At 35.9% G+C, this 21522-nt stretch overlaps 1 protein-coding gene across 2 annotated transcripts in view; it reads right to left on the bottom strand.

The window, feature by feature from the left end:
• Positions 1–6033: 6033 nt before the first annotated feature.
• Positions 6034–21522, bottom strand: part of NRIP1 (nuclear receptor interacting protein 1) — a 156076-nt gene continuing 140587 nt past the window's right edge. For both annotated transcript variants that reach the window (XM_074213824.1, XM_074213823.1), the window contains exon 3: positions 6034–17967. In XM_074213824.1, the coding sequence (XP_074069925.1) occupies positions 14152–17640 (3489 nt within the window). In that variant the 5' untranslated portion in view covers positions 17641–17967 and the 3' untranslated portion in view covers positions 6034–14151. The remainder of the gene's footprint in view (positions 17968–21522) is intronic.

Here is a 21522-nt window from a genome sequence, read left to right on the forward strand (position 1 = left end):
AGGAAATTCTCATCTCCGGATTCATCTGCTAACCTGATCTCCCTTTTCCTGTAATGAGGAAACTCTGCATGTAAAGAGGAGTGACCTTCGCTATGATCCAAGACTTCCACGGCCTATTGTGCTATACTCTGTGTAGCCTCCAAACTTCAGATAGAAAAAAAAGTGAAACAGGATTTCCCATCTGATTGATTCTTTCGTCTCAAGCTGTGAATGTCTTCTAATTGTTCAGTTACCTCTTGATCACTCCCCTTTCATGCTCAATGAGTTCAGTAGTTGGCTCACATTTTTTTTTCTGTCTTCTTCAACTACTGTTCTTATAATAGGGGAGTTCAACAAACATAATGTCTCCCTGCTCGGACTTTCTAAACTTTTAGCAACTCAAACCTACTTCACTTCCCATGATCTACTACTCCATCCCACCTCAGTTCCATACAATGATAGTCATAATCTTGATCTTGACATTACCAACAAATGGATTATCTCTATATTAAAAAATTTGAAATCCCCTTATCTGACTCAATCTATTGGTTTTGCACTTCTTGTCTTCCTTTATAAAAATCTAGTCTCTCTATTTTGTGAATTCTAATCTCTCAGTTGTCTCTCAGGCCATCTCCCTTATACCATCCACTTTCCTTTTCCTCATTTTGCTCTTTTGGTGAATTAGCTCAACTCTAAACCAATGCTTTTCTCTTGAGTCCTTGGGTCCCTTATACTGCCAAATACACCAAACTTTGGTCTTGATAATTCCCATCACCCACTACCTTTGCTTCACAGATGCTATTGAATGAAGCTGGAAAAAAAACACATTTTCAGATATCTTTATCTTATATTTTACTAAAAGATTTGAATCTATTCACGATGAGTTCCCTCTTCTCTACTTTCCCTAATCTTGCATCATCTCCACCACTTCTAATTTATAAAGAGATGAGCCTAGAACATACTAAGGCAAAACCCTTTACCTATTTAGGAAATCCCATTCTATCCCCTCTCTTTGAAGATTTTCCCCCTTTATCACCATCTTTTTCATTTATCTTTAGATTTTCCTTACTAATTGCTTCCCTGCTGCCTATAAATACATTCATGTCTCCCCAACCCTTAAAAAATACTTGATCCTCTTCCCTTCCCCCTCCCCCCCCACTAATTGTTGTCCTTTATCTATACTGTTCTTCTTGCTAAACACTTTGAAAAGGCCATTTTCAATAGGTGCTTTCATTTTCTCTCTCTCCTTATACTAATCCCCGCTACAATCAGGGAATTAGGCTTCCAACCTAATTCCATAGAAACTTCTCTCTTCAATATTACCAGTGACCTCCTAATTGCCAAATCCAATGGCTTTCCTCAATCCTTTTTCTTATTGAGCTCTGCAGGCTTTGGCATCGTTGATTGTTCTCTACTTAATACTTTCTTCTCTTTAATATTCAGGAGATTACTCTTTCCTGATTATATCCTACCTATCAGACTATTCCTCATCTTCTTTTGCTTCCAAACATCTTCTTTTTGCTTCCATACATCCTCTTTTGCTACTTCTCCATCTATACAATTTCACTTGCTGTATATAAAATATATATTTGTTTATGAAATTATCTCTATGTTAATGATTCTCAAATCTACCTCTCTTGCTCTAATTTCTCCTGGTTTCCAGTCTTTCATCTCCTCTTACCTTCAGAAATCTTAAACTGAAAGTTCTGTAGACATCTCAAAGTCAACATGTCCTAAACTGAACTCATTTATCTTTCTCCCTAAACCCTCTCTACTTTCAAACTTTGTTATTATTGTTGAGGGCAACTGAGGGCACCTTCCTCAGTTTCCCAGGCTTAAAACTTAGTGTTTTCCTTGACACCTACAGTCTTTAGTTATGTCTGCCTACTACATGTCTCTCCACACTCAAAACATCCTCTCCTTAGCCTCTACAGTGATTTTCCCTAAAGTACATGGCTAACCATGTCATCTACTCTTCTCAATAAATTCTAGTTGCTCTCTATGCCCTTCAGAATTCATTACAAAATTCTCTTTGGTATTTTAAACTCTTCATAACCTAGCTCAATCTTACATTTCTAGTTTTCTCAATTTTACTCCCTGCCAGATATTCCTCAAGACCAGTGACACTGGTCTCCTTGCTGTTCCAATAACAAGACATTCCATCTCTCAGCTCTGGGTATTGCTTTCCCCTTCCCTCTATTCCCCTCACCAATCCCTACCTCACCATCTGACCTGTATTGTTCTCCCTCTTCAATTCTACCTACTGGCTTCATTCAATTCCCAATTAAAACTTTCAGGGGCAGAGCCAAGATGGCAACAGGAGAGGAACTTCTCTTAGGTGCTCTTTCTCTGATATTTCCAAACTTATAAAATAAGGACTCTAACTGAATTTTCGAGAGACAGAATCCACAGAGGGATCCAGTGAGGCAATTCTCCAGCCCAAGGTAACCTGGAAAATAGCAGAAAGGCTCTGCTCCACAGGGTTAGAGGGGTGGTCCACCAGAGTGAAGGAACTTCAACCTCCCAGAGGCAGCCCCAGGGTGCTGGGAGGCGTGGCTCATGGCAGGGGCGGGGGAAGTATCCTGACACACCCTGGGGAGCACAAGGCACAACTTGGGGGATCAGTGGGGGACCTCTGCCAGAAAGAGCTTGTGAAGAACAGCCCTCAGGGCACTCTGTGAGCAGTGTGGCCACAGCAGCCCAAATCCAGGAACCAGGAAGCAGGCGGAGCCGATAAGCAGGTGCCCCCAGGCAATGGAGCCTTGAGTGATCAGCCTAGGTAAGAGAATGGAGAGAGACTTCCAAGGTCTATACTGTGTCCCTGGAACAGGACTCTGGGGCTCTGACCACAGTCAGATCCTGATTGCAGTCTAGGCCCCTCATAGAACAGCAGACCCTCCCCCTACCTCAGCCCTGTGGCAGAGGGGTGCACTTATGGTCATTCACAGACCAGGAAGGAGGATAGAACTTCACAAACGGAGATCCATGTGGGGGGGTGTACCAATAATACTCAAAAGCTCAGGAAGCACCCCAAGACCAGGCACAGGCTGCAGAAATGAGTTAACAGAGAAAAAAAGAGGAACACCACTGAGAAATACTTTGTCTATGATCCCAAGAAGGATCAAAATACTCAGTCAGAAGATGAGGAAGTCCAAGCTCCTGCATCTAAAGACTCCAAGAGGGAGATGAGCAGAACCAGAAAAACACTGTACACCCTAACAGCAACATGGGAGTGATGTTCAACCTTGAAGGACTTGCTCATTCCATCAGTGCAACAATTGGGAACAATTTTGGGCTGTCTGCAAAGGAGAGTACCATCTGTATCCAGATAAGGAGCTGTGGAGTTTGAACAAAGTGCAAGGACTATTCCTTTTAATTTAGAAAAAACAGGTATCTTATTGTCTGAACTTGTTACCTCTTAGACTTCTCTTCTCTTTAAGAATATGATTTCTCTCTCATCGCACCCAATTTGGATCAAGGTACAACATAGAAACAAGGAAAAGACTGACAGAGTGCTTTCTGTGGAGGGGGGAGGGAAGCAAGATTGGGGGAAAATTGTAAAACTCAAATAATATCTTTAATAAAAATAAATTTAAAAAAAATAAAGACTCCAAGAAAAACAGAAATTGGGTTCAGGCTATGACAGAGATCAAAAAAAGATTTTGAAAATCATGTGAGGGAGATAGAAGAAAAACTGGGGAAAGAAATGAGAGAGATGAAGGAAAAACATGAAAAAGAAGTCAGTAGCTTAGTCAAGGAGATCCAAAAAAATGCTGAAGAAAATAACATGTTAAAAACCAGCATAGGTCAAATGGATAAAACAGTTCAAAAATTTGTTGAGGAGAATGCTTTAAAAAGCAGAATTGGCCAGATGGAAAAAGAGATAAGAAAGCTCTCTGAGGAAAATAAATCCTTTGGATGTAGAATGGAGCTGAAGGAAGCTGCTGACTTTATGAGAAATCAAGACACAATAATTCAACACCAAAAGAATGAAAAATTAGATGAAAATGAGAAATGTCTCTGAAAAAAAAAACAACTGATCTGGAAAACAGATCCAGGAAAGATAATTTAAACATTATTGGGTTACCTGAAAATTATGGTCAGGAAAAGAGCCTTGACTTCATTTTTAAAGAATTTCTACAGGAAAATTGCCTGGATATCCTAGAAGCAGAGGGGAAAAATAGAAATTGAGAAAAATCCACCGATCTCCCCCAGAAAGAGATCCAAAAATAAAACAACCCCCAGGAATATTATAGACAAGTTCCAGAACTCTCAAGTCAAAGAGAAAATATTAAAAGCATCCAGAAGGACACAATTCAAATATCATGGAGCAGCAGTCAGGATCACACAGGACTTAGCAGCAACTACATTAAAAGCTCGCAAGGCTTGGAATATAATATTTTGGAAGGCAAAAGAGCTCAGAATGCAACCGAGAATCAACTACCCAGCAAAACTGAAGTCCTCTTCCAGGGAAAAAGATGGACTTTCAATGAACCAGGGGAATTTCAAATGTTCCTGTTAAAATGGCCAGAGCTGAACAGAAAGTTTGATCTTCAAATACAGGACTCAGGTGAAGCATAGAGAGTGGAGAAGGGGAAAATATGAGAAACTTAATGATGATGATGAACTACATGTGTTCCTGCATAGAAAAATGATGCTGATAATACTCATATGAACCTTCTCATTTAATAGAGCAAGTAGAAAGAGCTTTTATAGATGAAGCACAGGAGAGAGTTGAATTTGAAAATATAATATAGTGTAAAAATGGAGTCAATGGCAAAAAAGGGAAATGTAATGGGAGAAAGAAAAAGGAGAGGTGGAATAGGCTAAGATACTTCACATAAAAATATTTTTATTACAATGAGCTATTGCAATGATATGGAAGTGGGGAAGGCAAGGGGGAATTGGGTAACCTTCATTCTCATCAGGGGTGGCTAGGAGAGGAAACAGCATATATATACTCAATGGGGTATAGACATTTAGAATAGGAAGGAGAGAAGGCAGACAGGGGAAGGGGGGATGTGAGTGATTGAGGAGAGGGTGGACTGTGGGGGAAGAGTGGTCAGAACATATTTTTTTTACTTCTTGCAAGGGGCTGGGATTGGATGGCCTGTCTGGGACCATAGGGCCAGTTGGATGCTGGGTCTAAGGGGTGGTATGTGGGCTTAGGACCTCTTGGACCCAGGGCTGGGGATCTGTCTGCTGCACCACTCAGCTACCCTACAGCACATTTAAGAAGAGGGACAGAGTGAAAGGAGAGAGAAAATATAGTATATGGTAGTTGGAATGTATGAATGGAGGGAGTTGCAATCAGCAATGGCAGTGGTGGAAAAATATGGAAGTAGCTTTTGTGATGGACTTATCATAAAGAATGTGATCCACCTGTGACAGAGCTGGAGGTGTTGGAACAGCCTGAAGCACATTTTTTATTATTTTTGGGGGGGTTTCAGGGTAAATGGGGCTGGGTGGCTTGCCTGGGGCTGCACAGCTGGGTGATTGTTGGGTGTCTAAGGCCAGGATTTGGACCTTGGTGCTCCTAGCTCCAGGGCTGGTATTCTGTCCGCTGCACCACCTGGCCACCCCTACTACTACTACTACTACTATTACTACTACTACTACTACTAGTACTAGCATTATTATTACTTTATTTTGGTTCTTTTTTTTGGTTTTTGCAGGGGAATGGGGTTGGGGTGGCTGCCCGGGGTCACACAGCTGGGTGATTGTTGGATGTCTGGGGCAGGATTTGGGCTCAGGTGCTCCTGGATCCAGGGCCAGTGCTCAGTCCACTGTGCTACCTGGCTGCACCTATTATAATTATTAATTTTAATTTTTTTTCTCTTTATTGCTCATGCAGGTGTATATTTTGGGGGGAGGAGGGGATATTATGTTAACTCTTAAACAAGAATATTTTAGTAATGTATAAATATTTGTACAAAAATAAGAATTAAAAAAACTATTTCAACAGGAAATATTTCCCAACCCCTCTTAATTATAGTGCCTTCCCTTTACCAACCACTATTTATCTTGTATATAATTTGTATATATTTGTTTGCTTTTTTATCTTCGTTAGATTGTGAGTTCCTTCCAGGGGATAATTTCCCCTTATCTCTTTTCCTCCACTGATCTTACCACAATGCCTAACATATAGTAGGTACCTAAAAAATACTTGACTTCAATTGTCTGCTAGTTGTCAGCTGAGAGCTTCCTCAACTTAGCACGGGATTTGTAGTTAACAACTTAATACTTGACTTCAGTTATGTACCTGGACTATATCAAAGTGTATAGAAGAAACCCATCTGTAGTTCAAATTTCCCTATACATACATTTGCATTTGTGTCCTAATTGATTTATATTATCGAACTGGGCCTTTATTACTATACAGAAATACTTTTCTTCTCTAATTGACTATCATCTCTGAAGTTCCTATGACAATAAGAATCCTGATATTCTTTCCTTAATTCCCTCTTCCAAAGACTCTGGATTAATACTTGACTGAGAAAATGGAGCTCTTGCATCATGAGCTCCTTCATCTCCTTATTCTACATCTCAAAATCATCACACATTTCTTCCTTTATTCCACTATCACAAGAATATAACTTTTCTTCTCAAGAAGTCACATCTCATATTGTCTTTAATCTTATCCCCCTTATCTTAATGAGCATTTGCTATTTTACAATTTATTTCTACTTACTAACTGTATCTGTACCCAGTGCTGACAAATTTGTTCAGACTTCTCCCAATTTTAATCTTCACTTGAGGCTATTAAACTTATCTTTGCTTTCATTGTCAAACACCTAGAATCATCTAAACTTCCTGCCTCTACTGTTTCAATCATCCCCTTTCGACAAACCACTTGACTGAAATTGCTTTTAGTGTTAACAACACTAAAGTGTTGTTGATGTCTATACCCACCCTTGCTACAAGTGGAAAGGAGATAGTCATCCAAACTGATGACAAGAATATGAGAAAGATCATCATTATGTATATCAAAGACTATGGGGATGATATTGAGTGAAGTGACAGTCACTGAACAAGTAGAAGGTCCTGAATGTTTTCAGGTGGTAAATGTAATAGGGTTATGCAGTCAGATGGTATAAGCATTAAACACGAGTGGCAGAAGTGATAATTGAAGAATACCTTTTTTCTCAAAACAGGACCAAAATGACATCACTAGTCAAGTTACAGTGTGACTGCCAGTGGCTGATCAGAACAAGGCCAGCTCAGAATGCTTTAATGATAACCTGGGAATGAATAGTCCATGTGAACATTTGGGATTCTCTAAATTTGTGCTTCTTTTAAGCTACAATTCTGCTTTGCTCTTAGGGGTAAATAAGAGCAGCACTCCCAAATTAAGAGGCTTTTGAGAGATTTGTTATCTTCAAGAAACCTGCTTTGAATTTGTTAGGTAGAATCATTGAACTAAAGTGGAAGCTTATTTTCCCCCCCCTCTTCTTCCCTAATAGAATGGGGGTTCCTAATGTCACAGATAAAAAAGTTTATAGGTTTCAATGAAGTCAGGGGAAGTAGGGATGAAAGGCTAGGTCTAGCAAAACAAAGTTTATGGGTAATTATGTACAACAGGGAATCGCAAAGAGGGAAAGTACTAAGTAAGCACATTTTAGCTCTAAAAGAATTTGTAAAAATAATCAGCCCCAGGCTTCTAATTACAAAGCCACAACTTGTGAATGTGGTCTACATATCCTTTTGCAAGTTCCAGACTTGACCTTAGGGGAACATTTATTCAAGATATTTTTTGCCTTCTAGCACAAATGAACAAAATAAAAACAGATCAATAAGATAATAGTGTTTTTTATTTCAGAGGTGATCCACCCTGAAAAGTAAGGAACAGGGAAGAAAATTTAAGTTTGATTAGGATCCAACCTCAAACAGGAAGCAAAACCAAATTCGGGATAGTTCTCTTAAAGCTTTTGGGGAAAAATAGTATGTAAGCCCCAGAGGTGCCAAGAAGATCAAACTAGATAACAGCTATAAAGTGCTTACTTAACATAGTAGTTGGTAGACAGTGCTACAAAAACATTAATTGCTATTATTCAGGATGGAGTTTAGTATTTTAAAACTGGAGTTAAGCATTGAATTGCATGTAAAATATAAATTGGATTAACTTAGTTTAAAACATTTTCTCCACACTCCAACCTAACCTAAATGGGATTTGAATTACTTTTTTTGTGGTTTTTTTTGCAAGGCAAATGGGGTTAAGTGGCTTGCCCAAGGCCACACAGCTAGGTAATTATTAAGTGTCTGAGACTGGATTTGAACCCAGGTACTCCTGACTCCAAGGCCAGTGCTCTATCCACTATGCCACCTAGCCGCCCCTGAATCAGTCTTTTTTACTCCAAATCCAGTACCCCATTCTCTGAATAAGGACTTTTCAAAGTGTGATCCAGGAACTCCTTTGACCACAAGGTCAAAAACTATTTCCACAATAATACTGATTTTTGAATTTCTAACAAGGTCAATATCAACATAAAATTTGCATAAGTTTTTTTTTTGCAAGGCAAATGTGGTTAAGTGGGTTGCCCAAGGCCACACAGATAGGTAAGTGTCTGAGGCTGCATTTGAACTCAAGTACTCCTAACTCCAGGGCCAGTGTTCTATCCACTGCACCATCTAGCTGCCCCATCAATAACTTTTAAGAGTGTAAATGGGTAGAGACCAGTTTTGAGAAATGCTTCTCTATGGTAATAAAAAGAAATTACAATCTGACAGAATTGGATGGGACATCAGAGATCTTGTCCACTCCCGAAGCAGAAATAACCTCTGAAACATACTCAAAAGTTCCCAAGTCTGTTTCAAGACTTCCAGGGTGGTCTTGACCTCATTCCTAAAAGTGTTGCATACCTGGCAGCACTTTGCAAATCTTTTAAGTATCATATAAAAATAGGAGAGAGTGAATACTTCCTGATAGCCCTCTGTCACCTCATTTGGGGTTTCTTGGAAGATACTTACTGCAGTGATATTCCATGTCCTTCTCCAGATAACTTAATAAATGAGAAAACTGAAGAAACAGCATTCTAGGGTCATATAGCTAGTATCTAAAACCTTTGAACTCAGAAAGTCTTCCTGATCCCTGGCCAGCATCTGGCCCATTCAAATGGCTAGTATTTTGCCCATGGGTTAAGACATTATCTATTTTCTACTACTTTTTGGTCTTCTGTTGACAAGCAAAGAAAATTCAAACCTTTTCTTTCTTATTATAAACCTCCCCTATGTAATCTCTTTATCTAAATGAGAAATCTTGAATCATTTCAGTTTCTCAATATTCCTTTCCAAATGGGGCACAATACAGACCTCTTGATTAGGAAAGAGTTATAGTGGAACCTCTCAAATTAAAGGCTAGTTTAAAAAAAATTAAAGAACATGCAGGGTACTAGGGAAGAGAAAAATGATGTAAAATAAAAGATCTTCAAACTTAATGTTTTCATATTGAACAGAAAAATAAAACAAGAAAACCTAATTTGGTTGATGAGTTCCCTATTCATATACATTTTGTTATTTAATAATTTCTTCCTTTTTTTGTAAAGGTTTAGGTCATAGAATTTCATTTTGGGAAATTACTAATTATTCCTCAAGTGATTCCCCTCTATAAGGAATTCCCTTTATAAAATTTTTTTAAAGGATCTACTGTTCTTACCTTTCCTTTCTCTGAATTCCATGCAATCTGATCTCCAAGTTTAAGGTTAGCATTATACTACTTCTTTTCCACAAATTATAAAAGTCATTTTTGGAAGGTTTTAAAGTTGTAAAATACATTAGATAGACTAAGTGCTCACCTAAATATCCAATTGGATATTCACAAATTAAGCAAACTGGCATATCATAGCACAACATACAATAAACCACTAAATATTCTATCTTAGGCTCTGAAAGGTAATTAGTTGAAATATTGAAAAGGGGGGGAGGGATTCAATCCAAAATTCTAGACTGGAAGTCACATGAAAATTACATTTCACTTGAATTATAATTATTAACTGATCCAAACTGTTAGCAGAAGCCTTGTTGGAAAGTGAACAATACTAGCAGTTTGCATATGCTTAGGTTAAAATTTTTTGGATAAAAATTTCAGGCTAGCTAGTGACTAAGTGAATATTGGATATCTGTGAAGTAAAAACCCAAATATACTCCTTTGACCAAATATATTAAAAAAGTCATGGACTCTGAATTTCATTAATTACTAGTAATTTTAGCATTTTTTTTCTGAGAAGGGCACAAAAAAAATCCTTTAAGATCTGTTGTTTTCTATGTTCAAGGCCTTTCACTTACATACTCATCATTAGCAAAATACAAGAACTAGATAAAGACCAAAATAAAAGTCATTTCAAACAAGGCCATACACTTTTTTCATTTATTCAAATCCACTGCAGGAAGTAAACACCAAAAAATTTAAAAACAAAAACAAACAAATAAACTTCACACTGCAGTATGCACAGTTTCATGACACCACATGAAAAAATTAAATTTCTAAAAAAAAAATGACAAGTTATATTGAATACATAACAAAATTGGCTGTGTAAACTTCATAATTTATATCATGAATGGTAATACAATATTCCATTATTTTCTAATATTGGAATACTTCTGATACAATATTTTGCTTTTGCTTTTAATGGAATTAAAAGTTGATGACCTTAGTTGTGTGGGTTTTTTATGTCGAACAAGTTATTAACTTGATTCTCTTAGACACTTGGATTCAAAACATTTTCTTTCACAAAGCTAAAATACCACAGCAAAAAAAAAGTTGTCTTGAAATGGAATACTGTTGTTTTTAATGAACATCTGATTTGACTTAAGACATTTTTGCCATATGCACAGGGTCCCCCATGCATGTTTCATGCAGCAGGTAGTCACAACTTTAAATAAAAAGTTTATTTTATACATTCTTCCCAGACTTGCAACCGTATACATACATGCAAAAAAAATTTAAACCTATCTGATCATATTTACACTTATACATTAGCTATACAGAACTTAAAGAGATTAAAAGGCTTTTCCTCTGAATTAGAACAATACAAAATATGTATTTTTCATTAAGGAAATCACTATTTACATCACCTTTTAAAAACCAATTTTAACAACATGAGTAACAAGTCAATATATGTACACACTCTCTCTCTGTGTATATGTATATATACACAGACACACACATATATGTGTGCGTGTATATAGATCTATACACGCACACATATGAAAAACAGTTTACACTTCTGTAAGATGCAGCAGAAAATAAACTGGTAAAGTTACCTTACTGATGTCAATGAGAGCTGTAGTACCCTTCCACAAATGAATCTTAATTAGGGGAAATTGTATATCTAAAAATTGATTTCTAAAAAATGTCTATGTATAACCTTGCATAAAACAATGTGAATGTACCAATGAATTTTCTTTCTTTAAAATATCAAGTGGGAACTTCCTGTAGTGAATTAGTGATATATTTCTTGAAGTCATACTATACACTGCATATTAATATATCTTTATTACCAAAAATAATAAGTAATTCTGGTTTCCTATTGTTTTTTCAAGGACTAAATCACTCTTCCCATAAAGACTCATTATTTTGCTTAAGGGAAGGGAGATTTTTATTGAACTCATATTTTAACAGTTTCTAGCCCTTTTGAAATTGTCATCTCAAAACATACCTCCTCCTTAAGTATTCGCTGTTATCTAGCAATTGTATTCACTGTCATTACATCTCATCTAAGTTGGTACAATAGTAAACAATGCTTGTTTTTAGAAATGCAATGTATAGGAAGAAATTCTGGAAGCATATGCTTGATGAGAAAGAGGCTTGTTAGTGGACTGTGAGAGCTCTATTGCCCTTTCATTGACATCATTTAAAGGGACAGCTAAAGTGTTAACAATGAAAAAGTTAACATTTTAACTTTAAAAATCTTTAAAAATTATTTAAAAGTTTAAGTATATATTATAGATAATAGATCACCACAGAGTAAATAGGAGATAAGTACAACCTATTCTCCATGCATATATTCACTGACCATTAGAACAATTCTCATTTCACAATAAGAAAAGTGCATGCTTCCATGTCACCCTGACATAGCCCATTATTTACTCTGGGTTATCTATTATTCTATAGATTCCATAACTATTTACAAATCATTTTGAGAAAAATAATCACTTAAGACTTTAGACAGACTTTCAATAAGTACAGTAAATCCCCTTTTCTTATATGTTATACTGAATCTTTCATATAAAAATTATCAAACTACTTTAGTAACACCCTAAATTAGATTTCTTCTAGTTAATGATTAATTGCACCACAAGTTTCTGTCCTTACAGGGCCAGTTACTAAAATGGCTCATACTTAAAATCAAAACAAAAAACCTAAGATTTGAGTAGAATATGGTAACTGAAGCCTGGGTTGTAAAAAAGGGAGTTTATAATTGTTAGAGTGGTTTTAAAGATGCAAATTTCCTGAAATAGCTCAATAAAGTATTAAGCTTCATGTAAATAAAATTAAGATCTACTTTTCATCAATCAGAACTAACAGTTGCATTTCTCGATGTTAGTTATCCCAGTGTGCTTCCTATTCACTAAATCTGCTGTTTTTTTTTCTTGGGTTTCAACAAAATATTAGCACTTTTCTTGTGTGACTGCTTCTCATGGAAATTAAGGATATATTCAGTAAAAGTGGAGGCAGTGTGGTACAGTGGAAAGAGTGCTGGCTCTGGAATCAGAGGACCTGGTTTCAAATCCTGCCTCTGATGCTTTCTACCTGTGAGACCTCAGGCAAGTCATTTCACCTCCCTAGGCCTCAGTTTATTCATCTATAAAATGAAGGAGTTGGACTAGATGACCTTTGAGGTACCTTCCACCTTTAAATTCATCACTTCGTAATACCTAAATTGTGCAAGCCACATTTTAACCAAAGTACCTCAAGTTTGGGGGCAGGAGTGGAGCTAGCTATCCTTGCTCTATGGTCACTAAGCAGATATAGCTAATTGAGACAAACAGCAGGTTTTCCTGAGACAGTAACCAAATATTAAGGTTATAAGCCCTCCCACCTCAATTTATTATTATAAAAAAAGTTTTGAACCTAGATTTCCAAAGATGTGAGGATATTATATGAACCTTAAGGCATTCTTAAGGTATGGACATCCAGGTAAAATTTGTTTTAGGAAGTAATACTGGCTTCAACAATCCTGTTCTATATTCTTGGGAGAACCACAAGAATCAAAGGAAATATTATAGTTATGATTTGCAAAGAAGGCAAGTTGAAATGTGAAATGATGACAGAATTAGAGGTAAAGTATTTTGATTTTGTTACAAACATCATTTCTGAGAAATCCCAAACATCCAGCATATTATCAGCAACATTTTAGAGTTCCCAATTCTAAAACAATGAAAGAATGCAACTGGGTGTAAAGGGAATAACAAATTTAAAAAATGCTTTCTTAAAAAGGAGCTATTAATCCCTCTCCCCTTCAATTTATTCATATTCACAAACTAATACAAAGGATTTAAAAGAAAACATATAATGAAAGGAACTTGGTAATGCTCTAGAGGAGGAGACAATAGTGGGAAAGAATTCAACAAAAAACCTATTTAAAAAAAAATCTTTTCTTGGGAGTAACTGAAAACTTGCAAAAGATCTCTCAAGTTTTTTTTTGGATTGAATAATAAGAAATAAGCAGGCACTATGTTTTTCCATTGAACAATTACTCTTTTAAAAGTAAACCTTTAAAAAACACACATATATATTTTTTGTGTGTATGTGTATATTTGTATGAAATGCTAGCTCTGTCAATGCTTCCCCAAAGTGAGATTCAGTACCATAGTACACAAATTGGAAGAAAATGAATTACTGCTATGATAGATTCAAATTTACATTTTAATTTATGTGTATTTAAATTATTGGTAGTTAAAAAAATTCATTCACATACTACTCACAGGTACTGTCAGATGCATACAGAAATGTTATACAACCAACTGCTTGTTCAATAGTTTCCCTGTGATAGCTAACATAAAGCAAAAAAGGGAGCTATGCCTATTTTAAACATCACCAGTAACCAATAATTTTCCAAATGAAGAAAAATAAATTCAATTAGAACATGCTATTTTCAAATCATGCTCTTATTTATAAAGTATTCAAGTTCATATTAGTTTTACAAAGATTCAAATCTTGATGGCAGATAGATTTTAATCAGATTCTTTTTTTATAGTTAGTACTTTTTCCAGGAGTCCATAAACTTCTCCATTTGAATTATGTGGGTGGGAAGTTGCATTCCCCATATGGCTATTGTAAGGGCTTCTTAAATTAAAGAAAGAAACTTTAGTCTCTGCAGCAGGAAGCAACTCTTCCTTGACTGGAACCTGTGTAGCAGTTTTTGCAAATGACTCATTCCAAATGTCCTTGTCATGTGCTTCTTGACTGCTAACAGAAGTACCTCCTTTCTGTAGCATGTAATACAGAATTGGGTTGGTTTTAGTCAGTCTTGGTGAGTCTTTTTCACATTCACTCTTATCCACACCTGTAATAACCCATTTAATGGGACCCTTTTCACTTGGAATGGGACACACACTTAACTGCCCAGATTCTTGTCTGGACACTGTATTGCCTAAGTGCTCAGGAGAGCACTGGTATGGAGAACTGGCAGGGCTCCTTACTGCTACTGGGTATGGAAATGTCCCATTATCTATACAATTACCGAGCTGACTAGAATGATTCATAATTCCATTTAAAGAAGAAATGCTAAATTCAGATTTGCTATTGATTGCATTATTTTTGTTTCCTTTCTTTTTAACATCAGTTATAGTGTTATTCCTATGCTGCGACAAATCTCTCACACAATTTTCTGAGAGAAGTAGCTGTTTCAACACATTAAAGCCTTTACTATCTCTAGACCAACTCCTATTTTCATGTTCATTATTTGAACCATGACATGCTGGATATTTAAATTCAAGATCATTTCTGTTACATTTCACTTCTTGTTTGTTAAGTAAAGACCCATACAATTCTGTAGCAGGATTATGATTGTTTGCACCATCAGAAATATGACTTTTCATCTTTTTTTTAAATGGACTTTCTGAGGGTTCAATATTAAGTTTTCTTTTCTTTGGAACTGTGTAAAGACTCTTTGACTCTAAAAGAGTCAGTTCACTATTCCTGTGACTTCGGTCCAGATCATCTGCTGGGTAAACCTCCTGATTTTGTCTCAATAATCGACTTAACAGGCCATTCTTTGAAAAAGAAAAGTCCTGAGGAGAAAGAGGCTCTGATTTGAAGTCCTCAGATGCTGGTGAAGCAGCTGCACTTCTCTGCAAAGTAGGAACCACACCTATGAATCTGTTACTTATTGCATCTTGGCTCTGATGGACATTCACATTATGGAAGATATGTGAATCATCACAAGGTTCAGACTTTATTTTTACTGTTAATATTTGCTCACTTAAAGTTTTATCTGGATGGTCTTGGCAACTTTCATCTCTTAAAGAAATTCTTTCCTTCTTCTCATTTTTACTTTTGTTGGGGTTTCCTAGTAGTAACTGAAGAACTGTCCGTCTTTCAAGCAAATTTTCTATTTCAGAACCAGAAAGTCCTGGTTCAGGGACTGCTGACTGACTACTGAATGCTTTATTATTTTCTTCAAGTATATTTGGCTTATTTGTGAGTAGAGGGCTACTTAGTCTATCAATCAAACCTACAGGTTTATCTATATTTACATTTAACAGATGTTTGCTTGTTCTTTGATCTTCTATGGACACACAAGACTGCATTCCACACTGGGCCAAATTTTGTAACAGCTTGCTGGCACTGAAAGTTGTAGAATTTTGTGCACTGTCGTTTTGGTTTGGTTTATTAGTTCCTTGCAATTCTTTACTTTTGGTGAGGTCTATCAAGTGTTTAGAAGCTGGATTCATTAGTCTTTTGGGTTGAATATTACAAACATACTGGGGTGAACTGTGTTTGACTAGAGGCTGTTGAGAAAGGTTTATAGGTGAATCTGCTTTTGCAGATGCAAGCAATGGTGGAGTGCTCACTGGAGTAGCTCGATTTATGCTGGGGCTTTCTATTACAGGAGTCCTCTTAATATTTTGTGCACTGAATTTTGTCACATTACTATGTGATCCCTGAGAACCAGCTGTTTTTTCTAGATTTTCTTCATTCTTATGTCCAAGTAACAGCTGAAGAAGTGTTACCTTCTGGTGAGGATTCAATTTAGAATTTTTGGAGGTGTCTTTGTCTTCTTTGACACTGAGACCTGGTACTTTTGGATCCCAAGTATTTAGTAAGGATTGAGTAAGATTATCTAGAGAGGCAGGCTGGCTAGACTCTGGTTTTTCAATTCGATGTTTGAAAGATAAATCTATTGGAAAGTTGTTAGAGTGAGAACTTTCATCACCACTACTGTCATCTTCTGTAAAACTAGGATTATTATCTGAATATTCATCAATAGTTGTGGGTGTACTGCTCTCCTCAAAAATGCTAACTCTCTCCTTCTGATCAGGTCCACTAGTTGGTTTAGTTATATTCTGGCTTTTAAGAAGATGCAAAAGCAAACTATTATTGGCAGCTGGTTTTAAATTGTTTCTCTCCAGTGTGCTCTTATATTCTGCATTTCTGGGAGGAGAAGGAAGGATTCCCATTGGACTTTGGAAAGCTGTAATGTTTTTGTCGGCTACTGGCTTATTTGATGATGATCTTGTTTGACCATTAAGATGGTTTGACAATCCTTTTGATAATGGAAAATGGACAAGGTCTTTCTGGCCACTTTCTTGTAGTCTAGCCATAGCAGCAAGCCTTTCACTTGCTACCTGATTTGCATTCTGTGCTTTTAAAGCATGTTCCCGAGAATATTGCTGCAAATGAGCTTCACTGGAAAGAAGTAATGCTAACTGGCTACAAGCAACACTAGGCTTAGGTGAAGTAGCAGGACTAGACCTTTTTTCTACCATGCTTGCAACAGCCTGGAGTCGGGCAGCACATGACAAGGGTTCGTTAATCACCTTTGCTCCACTCTGTCCAGCGTGGGGTAATTCCATAAACCCATCTTTGATTAGATTTTTAGTTACATCAGATAGATTAGCATCAGGCTTTTGATCTTTACTTTTACTTTTCTTCAAAAGAGTTTTTAAGTGACTTGATGCAACACCATAGCACCTTAAATCTTTCTCCACTTTTAAAGAATCATGGCTAAGGGAGTATCCTTGCTCCTTGAGGCTCTGCCTAATCTGTTGTGACAGAGCAACACTTTGCAGCCTAGAGCTGAAGGACTGAAGCAAAGAGGCAAGTAATGTGCTATCCTGTTTGCCTTTAGGCACATTTTCAACCATGCCAGCTAGCAAAGCTTCCTGCTTTACATTTAAATCGACAATTGAATCAGACAAGCGTCTCCTCTTAGCTGCATTCCAGTCCTCAGAAGACTGTAATAATCTTGCTTTTTTGAGATGCAGCATGCCAGATCCCTGATAAGAATTTGTGTTGAGACTCGGACCATTATTTTGACAGGTGGGAAATATATTTCCAGAAATCTTGAAGTTTTGATCCTCTCCACTGTGCCCAGTAGACTTTTTGTCAACTACAGCAGCTGACCTTGCTGTGGCCTGATGCATTAGTAATCCCTCTAGGTAAGTTAAAACAATAGGATCCTGGTGCATATCAGAGCCAAGCTCTTCTCCATGAGTCATGTTCAATAAAAGTATTCAACAAGGACTTGGTTTCTATTTATGTTAAAGGCTGTTTCCAGAAGTGAGTAAGATATAACTTTAGAAAGGGAATAATAGTCTATTATCTTGTATAGCAATCAGACATTGATCTACTGTTACATTCTGACCAGAAATTCTTCTAAGAAAAAAGAATCAGGAAAACTTCAAAATAACCCAGTCTATGAAGGTGACAGAATTTTAACTAAGGAGATGCAGATGCATTCCTTAATAAATGGGTTCACAGTAGCAAGAAGTTTTAAGTCTTCATTCAGTAAATAGATACTGTTCCTTCATGACGTCCCAGGATTCCTACGGTAATAAAACAAAAGAAATTAGGTTAAAAATAAGTACATCTCTAGGATAATGTTATATTAAGTCAAAATATTGTCTTTTCCCCACCCTCACAAAAAAACCCCCAAAATCCCTTTAAATGCAAAACATATCCTGGATTTAATTCATTAAAAACCCGCATGAAAGTACATTTCTATTAAATTTAGGTATCTCTTAAGGATAATGCAAATGAAAAAAAAGGATAATACAAATGCTACTCTTTTCTGTAAAAATTACATATATCAATATAGAGCAGGATATTATAGCATTGATATACATACTAAAATACTAACTTGCTTTTGCAAATTGTAATTTGAAGATTTGAATTTAACACTAAGATTGCCAAATAACTTTTGTCTAGAGTCTGAAGAGGAATAGAAATCATTAAATAATAAATATATTACTCAACACAACAAAAAATATTCCTTTTCAAAATTTATATCTCAAATATTTTCAGGCTCCAAAAGTATCTTAAAATCCCACAATGTTAAAACGGTTTAATTTGTACATTTTAAAAAATAGATAATTAAAAAAAATAAAATTTCCAAAATTGCTTTTTGGGCTCCCATTAAAAAAAAAAAACAAGTATGTGGCTTTAATCATTTGATGCTGTTTTAAAAATTGCCAATGAACCATGTTCTTTAATTCATTTTTTTTTGCAAATTATGCATGCTATTTGTAACTTCTATTCCTTTGTAGGTGGACAAAGAAATGTTTACAAAAAAGTTAAGATAGCTATTTTGATGTTACCTGAAATAAAAAAGCTTCAATAATATTATGTTAAATTTCAATGAGTCAGGGAAGCTAGGTGGCACAAGGGATAGAGCACCAGTCCTGGAGTCAGGAGGACCTGAGTTCAAATGCAGCCTCAGAAGCTTAATAATTACCTAGCTGTGTGACTTTGGCGATTTAAGTTACTTGACCCCATTGCCCTGCCAAAAAACCCCCAAATTCAGTGACTCATGTTATCCCTGACCCTTTCTAAGCACCAGTTAAATTATGAATTATAAAGGTGTTTATTCCCTCATGAATAAATTTCCTTTAATACTTCAAGAACAAATAATTTTGAGGAAAAAGGAAGGGGATATAGAAACATTTCAATCAACCTGATTTAGTAAACTGTTTTACAGAATTAATATAACCAGGGCTTCCTGGGTAGAGTCAAGATAGTAGTGAAGCTAGAAAGTTCACAGAACTTTCCTCAATTCAACTTTAAATGAAATCTCTAAACAGAACCTAAAGTGACAGAAACCACCAAAAAAATAGAGAATCAAGTTCTCAACTCTAGATATTGTGGAGAAACTTCAGAAAAGGTTTGTCACATATGGGTAAAAGGGGAGTATATCCTATCATTGCACGAGAGCTGAAAAGCCAACAGGAGGATCTGAACTGCAGCTCAGGTCCTGGCTCAGCAGGTCAATGGCCCCTACCCCATGGCAACCCTAGCTGTGAGGGTCCCAACCCCAGTTCAGAAGGCAAAGTTTAACCACTGGAATGCTGGTATAGTGTTAGGCTACACTAATGCAATAAACAAACCCCAAACCATTTGAGAAGTCACAACTAAGCCAAGGACCAATCCCCTGGTCCCCAGCACAGGAGCAGAGTTCAACAATAAAAATGAGTAAAACAAAACAAAACAAAAAAAGCACTAACTATAGAAACTTACTAATCATAAAGGGACAATAAAAATACCATTTCAGAAGAGGAAAACAGTGACAAAATGTCTACGTGCAAAGCCTCAAAGGGATTTATGGTCTCAAATCCAAGAAGACCTTTTAGAAGAGCTCCAGGGTTTTAAAAAGCCAAAGGAGAGAAAAAGAAAAACTGAGAAAAGAAATGAGTCATACAGGAGAATTATGAAAAATTGACCGAAGAAAACAACACTTTAAAAATAAATTGACCAAATGGAAAAAGAAAACAAGCTCATAAAAAAGTAAAAATAACAAACCTGAGGATAACATCAAACCAAAAGGTTGAAGAAATAGAAGAAAATGTAAAGTACTGCTTAGGAAAAACTGACCTGGAAAATAATCCAGGAAATAATTCATGAATTAGTGGTCTACCTGAAAGGCATGATAATAAAGAGCCTGGATAATGACTTTTATGAAATTATCATGAAAAACTGTCCTAATAATCCAAGAAGAAGATAAAATAATGTGTTGTGTAAAAGAATCCACTGATCACCCCAGAAAGAAATCTCAAAATAAAAGTTCTAAAGAATATTTTTGGCAAAATACTGCAAACAGTAAAGAAAAAAGAAGCAATTTTAGTACCAGAGATCTACAAGCAGGATTGCAGAGCACTTCTCAGCACCAACATTAAAGGACAGAAGTCCTGGAATATGATATTCCAGGGAGGAAAGGAGCTTAGATTACAACCAAGATTCAATTATGCTGCAAAATTCAGTATATTCTTTTAGGGAAAAAGATGGACTTTCCACAAAATAGAGGACTTTCAAACTTTTCAGTGAGAAAATACAACCAAATTCATTCAAGTATTTTCAAGATTACATCTCTAGTATTAAGTGCCTTCTATAGAAGATTTATTTATAATGATTTGTAGATTTAATGCTAGACTAATATATCAAAAAGATACCTTATTGGACTAAAATAACATCAAAAACAGTTTGAAAAAATAAAGGATCTAAAATGTAAGGGTAAATAATTAAAAAAATTAGGTTTGAAGAGGGAAATAGCATGTGCAGATCTCAAACTACATTACAAAATAATAATCATTAAGGTTTTCCTACTGGTTAAAAATACAAAATCACAACAATGAAACAGACTGAATAAGCAAGAGTCAGGAAAAAAATCAAACACAATAACCTAATGTTAACAATATATCTGCAAACATAAAGTCCTTGGAAAAGAACTTTATGTGGCAGACTGCTGAGAAAGCTAGAAAACAATTTAGAATTATATGTCACACCAGATATCACAATAAGCTCAAAATGGGAGTCATGACTAGAATATCAAATGTCACACTGTAATACAAATTAGAAAATGGTATCAAGTACTTTTCATAGTTACAGCTATGGAACAGAATAAGAGCTATAGATAATGATAAAACAATAAAGCAGAAAACAGTGGAGACAATTAAAAAAGGCAGGCAACTAAATAAACTGATCATATCATTCTTAAAAACAACTTGAAATTATGCTCTTTAACTCTAAACTTACTTTAAACTAGATTAAACTGCCAGGTATAAAATCCAAGGAAGGCAAAAAGATTTGAGTATGTACATATATACAGGTATTCATATATGTATAAGCAACTTTTTTTAAAAATAAGAACTGGAAATAAATTGTATACTCAAAGAATGGGGAATGGCTAAACAAATTATGGTGCATGAAAGTAATTTTCTCATCAGAAATAATAAATATGAAGAATTTCAAGAACTCTGAGAAGATTTAAAGGAATTGATATAGAATGACAGGAAGAGGGGAAGGAGAAGGTACAAAAATGAAGTATATTTAAAAAAAAGATGGAGGAACATAAGGTGGAGGGCATAAATTACAAAAAGATTGGAAAGGCA

This window comes from Macrotis lagotis, chromosome 1 (assembly GCF_037893015.1).
Source record: "Macrotis lagotis isolate mMagLag1 chromosome 1, bilby.v1.9.chrom.fasta, whole genome shotgun sequence".
NCBI classification, from domain to species: Eukaryota; Metazoa; Chordata; class Mammalia; order Peramelemorphia; family Peramelidae; genus Macrotis; species Macrotis lagotis.